The following is an 8,351-nucleotide window of genomic DNA, read 5'->3' on the forward strand; positions in this document are numbered from 1 at the left end:
TGCAACCCTACAACATGGCAAGATTACACAGCAAGAGAACTGGTGGTGTGATTCCCACCCCACTTTATTTCTCTCTTTCTCTCACACACTCACACATACTTCTCACAAAATATATCTGCTCTTCTTGACAGTTATAGATATAGCTCAAGGGAAGGAAAGACACTTTGAATAAAAATACCTATATATACAGAAAGGCTTTGTCCCTGTGTTTCCAAGGTCTTATGTAGCTAGGATCCATGAAGAAGAATTTCACTGTGTAAGAGAGGCACTCTTACCCAGCTCTGGCTGCCATTGGAAAGGGGCTTGATTAACCAGAGGTCTGGTGTTTGACTAGCTGGCACCCAATAGTTCATTCATATACCACTGCAAGGTTTTGTTGCTTCCTTTGCAATGGTTTGCCAGAGATCCATAAGCAAATGTAAAAAGAGACATACAGATTAAATTTTCTTTAATATGACTACTAGTTCAGTTAGAAAAAGTACCCAGGAGAGGCATGTGGTAAAAAACTTGGAAGGTAACAAAATCTGTATGTAAAATTCCTTGGCTGAGTCAACGTGGTGCCAGCATGATTCCCCCTAAGACCCCTCCTCAGAATTTCACTGCTGGCACCTTTAACCCCTTGTTTTGCTTGCTTTTAGCTTCTCTTAGACACTGTTATCCAGGCTTCCTCCTTTGGTGAGGTTACCAGTTCATATTTTGTCTCCATGACTTGTCCTTTCACTGGGTGGAGATGCAGTTTCCTTACCAGGACACTCAGCAGAACTGTAGCCACCATATAAGCAAACCTGAGGGAAGAATTGGGAGAAAAGAATACCATGCTATGATGTAAATTTGCTAAAGGACAACAGCCAGCTTGGACAGGTTGTCCCAGCAGTAACAGGAAGATGCCCAAAGCACATTTTCCCCTGTCTGCCAAAGAGACTCTCTAAGACCTTCTTCCCTATGCTCACCTCAACTCTGGGCACTCCTGGCTTCCTGAAAAACCCAACAAGGAGAGGTTTTTCATGGCTGATTCCTCATTGAATCTCTCTGGGTTGAACCTATGGAAGACAAAATACACCAAGGCTTTCTATGCAGGCACAGCATGTTTTTCCCAGAACTATGCACACACACACATGTAAGAGACTGACAGTGAAATACAGAACCTCACTAATTTTCTCTGTCTAAATTATGCTGGGTAATTCCACACAAATATATGAAGGCAATTGTGCATCCACTCCATCAGTGTTCCCAGCTGGTCAGCTGTGTCCCATCTTGGTCAAAATGCTGATCAACTGAGTTAATGTGAGACAGGGCTGGAACTAATATGCATTACCTCTCAGCAGTGGGTATTCAGCTTGAGTACACAGCTGAGCTGATGCTGCTACCTGCCCTCTATTCCCCTCCAGGGCACACACAATCTCATTTATCTCCCTCCCTTCCTCACTTCCAAAAATACTTCCCTTTTCTACTTGCCCCTCACCCTTCTCTTCAAGCAGCTGGTGTGTGTATGTGCATGTGCTGGGGGAGGGAAGCCAGTGACTCATTCAAGTGAGAAAAGTGGTTTCCAGCTTTAGGATGGTAGAGGCTGTGAGAAAACTATTATCCAGGGCTGGCATGAGTTAAAACAAGAAAGACTAATAAAATATAATCCAATATAATGAAAAAACCCCCAAACAACAACAACCACCAAACAAATAGAAACCAGAAAATCTGATGAATGGAAGACAGTTCTTTCACTTTCTGCTAAACCTTTCAGCTTAATACTTCAAGCCTTCGTTTTCCTGTCTAAACATCCAAGCTCTGCTTCTACCGAGGTGAAAGGGCATGTGGGTGCTGATCCTCAGTAGAAGCAGCATCAAACTTACGTTCCCCCTGAACTGAACTGGCAAATTACAGATGCTTTAATAGGAGAGAAAATGCAGCTGCCTAGCAAAAAAAAGAGGGAGGAGAAACAGCCAAGCACTGTTTCTGTACAGTAGGTGAAAGGATCACAGAGAGCTGATCTCCTATCTCTGTCACAGAAATACATACCTACACCAGCCTAAACTTCAACCCCCGTCTTCCTGGAATAAACACACTATGTTTAGTGCAGTCCTCACTGTCCCTCCCACGAGGCCTCAGCAAACCTAAACACAGTTATGTCCTATCATAGTAGGCAATCCCTGCCAAGGTGCATCAATGCCTGACCTTTTTTTAAAGGTACACTTGCAGGAGAGGACAAGTGCTGCTCTAAAGGCTTTATTCTTTCTCCTAACCCTCAGCTGTCTATTCTGTCTGTCTAGAATAACTGACCCACATTTTTTCCCAGCCCAAGTGAACTAAGTCACATCCACGTTAATATTTGCCACCTGGAGGCCACAGGAAGCTACAGCAATGTTTTTCTTTAACCTCCTAAACACTGGCCTGGATCCAGTTCTGTTTTCAGACAGAAATGATGAGGTAGCATTTCCCCTCCTCCTGAAAAAACAAAACTTCAGATTGACATTTCCTCCCTTGTTTCATGATGACAAGCAGTGATTCCAAAGTCATTCAAGACACTGTTTCACAGAAAACCTTAAACAGAATTTACCAGTCTTTGCCAGGGAAGCTCTGTGTGTGTGTATGTACAAAAAAACTCTAACACATACACACATGCACATGCAAACCGGAGCATGGGAGGATCATGACTTTAACTGCCCCAAGAGCATGCCCATGGAGACAAACAAACCAAGACCTTCACAAACTGATCTTCTTACAGACTCCCTTTCATCACAAAAATCTGCTTAAGGCAGGCCCTGCAGCCCAAAAGGCTGTGCTCTAATTTTAAAATGGAAATGAATTAGTTGCAATGAAAGTTGATTCTACCTACTTGTATGGTGATGGCCAAGATGAACTATCCTGCAGCATCACACCAAGAGCATAAAGCACAAGAGTCTGCAAAGAAAAGTACAACATATATGTCAAAGCAGAAAGAAATGCACAATTAAAGACATTTCTGGACAGCTCTGCTGAAAGATGATTATTCTGTAGACTACTCATATTTAGGTGGATTAGAAAGACAATTATGCTACATTCATCTGCAGATTTCCATAATCCATGCCCAGATGTTAGGATTTAAACTTCTAAGGACCATGCTGCGACTGCTAGCAGTTACGGAAGGTCTGACCCAATTTCTCTATTCTTGCTGGCATGTATGTATGGGCTACTTTATCCTCTGCAATGGAAGGTGGTAAGATGGGTGATATGATCAGGCCTGAAACAATGCTCTTTTATGCACAACAGAGCCCATAAGCCCCTTCAAAAGATGACTCATCCCCAGTGAACCCAGAACTGGAAGCAAATCTGCTCAGCAAGAGAACATGAATCTGCAGAGTGTCTCCTGCAGAGCAACTGCAGGGCAAACTCTGAGCTAAACTGTACCTTCAGATGACAGAGGAGCTGCTCAGGTGCAAGGATATCAGAAGAAGTGGTCTTCCTGCCTCACCCCTCGTTGGGAAGAAGAGGAAACAGCAAATTCCCCTGCAGGAAAGGAGAGTGGCCTGGTGCTTCCAGCACTGCCCTACCTCTTTGGGGATAGTATGCTGGTCAACTCTGCCCTCCAGTTCCTGCAGCTGCGCAGCAATGGGAGTGAGCTTTGCTGTTCGCACTGTCTCACACAGGACTTGCCGACAGTATCTGCAACCAGTAATGCTTGGTTAGTTTAACTCTTTTAGAGAGAAGCTTGTCCACATCCTTGTGGCAGCAAGGAGAGCTGAGTCACCTGCTGTATTTAGAGGCGCTTCATTCTTTTCTGGCAAGGAGTCCCAGCATCTTTGCAAGAAGCATTAAATCCCATTAACAGCTTTTACAGAAGGTTATCAAAATCTCTCTTCTTTCAGATTTTAAACCAAATTAAATCTGTTAAAAAGCATAAACACACCAGCCCTTTCCATGGACCTCTCACCCATTCAAGAAGCAGCAAGAAACCCACATACTCAATACTCACTCACTGAAACCCTAACACTAGCTCAAATACAAAATGCACCCAGTTGCACCAACACAGGCACAAAAAATAAAGGCACACTGTTTACCAGTTGTCATCCTGTGGCCCTTTGCAAAGAAGATTACTTCATGCTTTCTCTATAAATATGTCTAACATGAATCCAACCATGAAAATGACTGATTACTTCTGCTTTTGAAAAACCAGGACAGAAACCAAACAAGATGGTAAGCAAACAAATTTTGGCCTGGGCACTGGTTGTGTGCTCTCCTCTGCCGATGAACCTGAAGGGTTTCCTACAGACACCCTGAAGTCAGCAGCTTGGTCCCCGTGTCTGGAGCCCTTCAGTAGATTCTCTCAGTGCTGCAAGTCATCCTGTGGTTTGATTACTTTCAGGGAAAAAAAAGGGAGTAGCATTTTTCTCCTGGCACAGGGTAGGCTGGGCATCAGGCTCCAGCCCCAGTCCCCACCACATGTCATAGCCTTCCTCTACAGTTCCTTCTGTAGCACCCACCTGAGCTGCTCAACTTTCTCATGTGTAATTGGTCCCTTCCCCAAAACACGGTCCATCTCCTTGTAGAGATTCTGCTGAACATCTTCTGAGGTTGTCAGGAAATAGACTGCCCAGGTACACACTGGGGAAGGAATCAACACCAGATTGGATCCAGAAAATTCAATCCTTTACAAAGTGCATTCAGTTTTCTTACTTCCTGTATTTTCAGCATTACTTTTTGACCTAAAAAAGGGTGACCTCTGCTCACAGCAGGTGTGCTGATTCTCTATGCAGTGGTAGGAACAGAGGCTGAACTCCTGTGGAACAAGAGACCCTGCAAGCTAAAATTCTCTTTCTGACACTATGAGGAGCTTACAGAGCTCTGCAGAAGACAAAGGCATTCAGCCTCACAGCTCGGGGACAGGACCACACAGCACACCAAACCCTGGGGAATCAGGGTTATTAGACCAACCATGCAAATGAAAGGCTGGTTTGTTCACAGCATCAGAAAATTCCCTTATTTGGGGGCTTCCCCAGCACATCTCAGGCAAGAGCTCCAGATATCCAATGCCTCTGCAGCAGGTTGCCCAGCACTTGTCTCCTCTACATCTATTTCATGAGGTACTTGAGATATCTTCAATAGCAGAGTGAAAAAGAAATCTTGCATAAGAAATAAGTGTGTAGGATGCATTTTGCCTAAAGCCGCATGGAAATGTTTCTAGCACTGAGAAATGTCTATTCATGAGAACTATCTGGAATCCATGTGGATTCAAGCCCCTTGAAATTACAGTCTTCCTGGAGTACTTGGAGAGGATATTCTCTGGAGAGAGTGTTATCATAGTTGCCAAATTTACTTTCCACATTCTTTAATACCTAGATGCACCTTGGATGTTTTCTCTGGAGCCCAGCCCCATTGGCTGAGATACAAGGCAAGATAATCATCCCTCTATTGTAAGATATTTCACACAGCTTGTTTGCATTTTTATTTGTTTGGAGTTTTTTCCATAATCTTTGCACAAATCCCAGAGGATCTCCTTTGAAAGTCCTCCGTACATAGATCACACCTATCCTCCAGAAACTGAAAGCAGCCAGACTGATTCCTGCACTCTAATTTCCTTCCCACATGCCAGAACTTATTTTGCAACATTATCTTTGTGGCTTATGTATTTTGGTGCTCCTTCATCAAATTTAGCATCAGTTGTCTGGGGTTAAGAGTGCAAGCAGAAAGCAATGGGAAGAAATTCTAAGGTTCACCAAACACGGCTTAGTTTCAACTCACTAGCCCTGTGGCTGTGCCAAGAGTCTAATGTAAAAATTAGCTTCTTCTATATGTGTGTGGCTCAGGAGAAAGAGAATGATGAACACAATTTCTTATTAGGCTAGAATAAGTCTCATGTTATCATAGTTTTAGGTAGCTGAGTGTTAAGGATGGGAAGTTACTTACAATCTGTACTTACATTTAGCTGTGATTATGCATCCTGCCAAGGAGAAAATCATTGTATCTTCCAGAATCTAGGAAATAAAATCTACTTCAGAGAATGAACTTCATAAGACTGTAAAGATAAAAAAGAAGTGGCATGTTCTCCACTCAAGCACACGAAATCCCTTTTGTGCAGAGAGAAAGAAATACATCTAGAAGACATGGATTGAATTCTCTACAGAACTTCCACTGGAATTGCACATGAAATTAACATACTTCTGGTTTATAAAAATAGCTATGAAGCAGTGGCAAGGTAAGCTTCCAAAGTCTAATGCAGTTAAATATTGTAGGAGTGGAAAAAAGAACTAGAAACTCTTCTTCGGTAAAGAATCTGAGCTGAGATGCAAAAACTGCTATTAATCAAAGGCTGCAATGTAATTAGTTGTCCATCTAGCAAAACTCCATTACTGTGTAATGACAGAACAGCTGCACAGACCTACCTGCTGGTCACTCAGGCTCCCCTGCAGCAAGGTGTCTATAAAGACATGTCTGTTGAATGATCTGCCTCGGCGCTCCTTTGTAACTTTCCTTAAGATGGATTCCATCTCCACCAAAGCTTTGGAAATAAAAAAATGTTTGTTTTAAAACCTGGTCATCCTGGTGCTGGAGAGAAGCAAATCCATCTCCCCAGGCAGATTTTCAGACCAGCTGTCCCTGCTGGGCTCACTTACAGAAGCAGCCTCTGTTCATGTTGCTGTCACTTTGGAAGGCAGTATCTCCAATTTAGTTGAAAATGTAGGAACGAAACAACACAGGTTTACTACAAAAAGCCACCCTTACAGGTATGACCAAGATGTGTACTCTGTGAGCTGAAATCATGTAAGGGGAAGTCAAATAACAGCACTGAACCTTCAGAGAAAGTGTTTAATCAATCCCCATGAAAACATGTATGAGCCACGTAACACTGGTTACGTGACTTTACTACAGTACCACAGCACCTCCAGCCACTGACGGTGTCCCTTTTTCTAGGGGTTCTACAGGCATGGTGCAGGCCCATGGCTCTGTGCTGAAGAGTCTGCATAGACAGAGAGGCAGGTGGGGAAAATGTGGGAGAGTTTTGGCACAGAGTCCACACATCTGAAGATACCCAAGTGCCCAACTCCTGGTGACTGTTGTGGAAACCAGGGGGAGTTAGGGGCCTAGATGCCATTGACTGTCTGACTTACATGACCTACTAAAGACTATCTAAGAAACATGGAGCAGAAGTTGGATCTGAAACTCCATTTACTAAGGCTCAATTCAGCCCTTTTGTGTCAGAACTACTCTTCCTTCGTCCTCTCTGCATAGGAAGGCCAGCAACACTTAACCAGCTTCACTATCTGGAGTTTGTGAAATTGTGTCCTAATGCACCATCACACTACAACTCAGGAACAGTGCCTGTGGGAGGAGCCAATTTTAATGTGGTAGTAGTTATCCTTGGGTTCTGAAACCCACAGAACCAGCAGTATAAGGGAAACACTAGGTTTGGAGGATTTACAAGTAAATCCTTAGTTCCAGATACAAGCTACTTTTGTTTAACATCTCCTTTAGTAAAAACTGAAAGGATTTAACTTAAGAACTAAAATGACAGGACAATCATCAAATAAAACAACTTACTTTAAAACATATGAGAAATAAAACCACTGCCATAACAGACCTGAAAATCATGTTACCTTATAAGAGCACATCAGAGGCTCTCACATGGAAGGTATCCATCAAAGCAGCACCTCTGTACTTGCGTCATGCAGCCTGTGAGTGACTGTTTGACAGTGCATTCACCAAACAGTGCACCACATGAATGCCTATACAGGCCAAATCAAGTGGCTCCATCTATGTCCACCTAGCACAGTTGCCTGCCTCCAAGAGAGGTCAAAAGTGAACACTAGGGAACAGAACAGGAAGGGAGCAAGCACACTCTCTTATTTCCCCTCTGTCACTCTCCAGACTGAACAGACCCAAGAACTAGATCTGAAACTAGAGTAGATTCTAGTCCCACAAACTTCCCACATAATGGCAGGCTTGGCACTCAACTCCAAAACAATGATCTTATGAGAGAGTAAGTAGGACACATCTGGTAGCTTATGGCATGACGATCAACTCTGAAGAAAAGTCAAGACATCTGGGCAAATTAAGTGCTTCCATATGCTAGCTAACTCATAAATATTAATCAGTGGGAGGACCTACCATCTTCATAGATCTTTTTCCTAGTCATGTTTTTGTCAAGAGATCCATCCAAGAAACCTTTTCCAATTTCTGACCAGATCTGAAAGAAAGAAATAGAAAAGAGCACTGTCACTCACCATAGGCTGATTCTCTTTTATTCTCCCCTGCTCAGGAAAATTAAAAAAAATGTGAATATGGAACTGGTCTCCTCTTTATGACACCATGTCTCATTACAGATATTAGGTCTATGATAGCTGAAATTGAACTGAAATGAAACAACTGTAGTTACAACTGTA

The 8,351-nt window shown here is 43.0% G+C and overlaps 1 protein-coding gene across 1 annotated transcript in view; it reads right to left on the minus strand.

Moving 5' to 3' along the window:
• Window positions 1-431: 431 nt before the first annotated feature.
• The window catches only part of LOC103799650 (cytochrome P450 20A1), a gene marked incomplete at its 5' end in the record, with an annotated part of 14,799 nt that continues 6,879 nt past the window's right edge, over window positions 432-8,351 (minus strand). The window contains 8 exon segments of the mRNA XM_009071988.1: window positions 432-785; window positions 951-1,040; window positions 2,831-2,895; window positions 3,525-3,636; window positions 4,455-4,575; window positions 5,891-5,945; window positions 6,354-6,469; window positions 8,077-8,155. Coding sequence (XP_009070236.1) covers window positions 635-785; window positions 951-1,040; window positions 2,831-2,895; window positions 3,525-3,636; window positions 4,455-4,575; window positions 5,891-5,945; window positions 6,354-6,469; window positions 8,077-8,155 — 789 coding nt within the window.

The sequence above is a fragment of the Acanthisitta chloris genome, unplaced genomic scaffold (genome assembly GCF_000695815.1).
Source record: "Acanthisitta chloris isolate BGI_N310 unplaced genomic scaffold, ASM69581v1 scaffold40963, whole genome shotgun sequence".
Taxonomy (NCBI): domain Eukaryota; kingdom Metazoa; phylum Chordata; class Aves; order Passeriformes; family Acanthisittidae; genus Acanthisitta; species Acanthisitta chloris.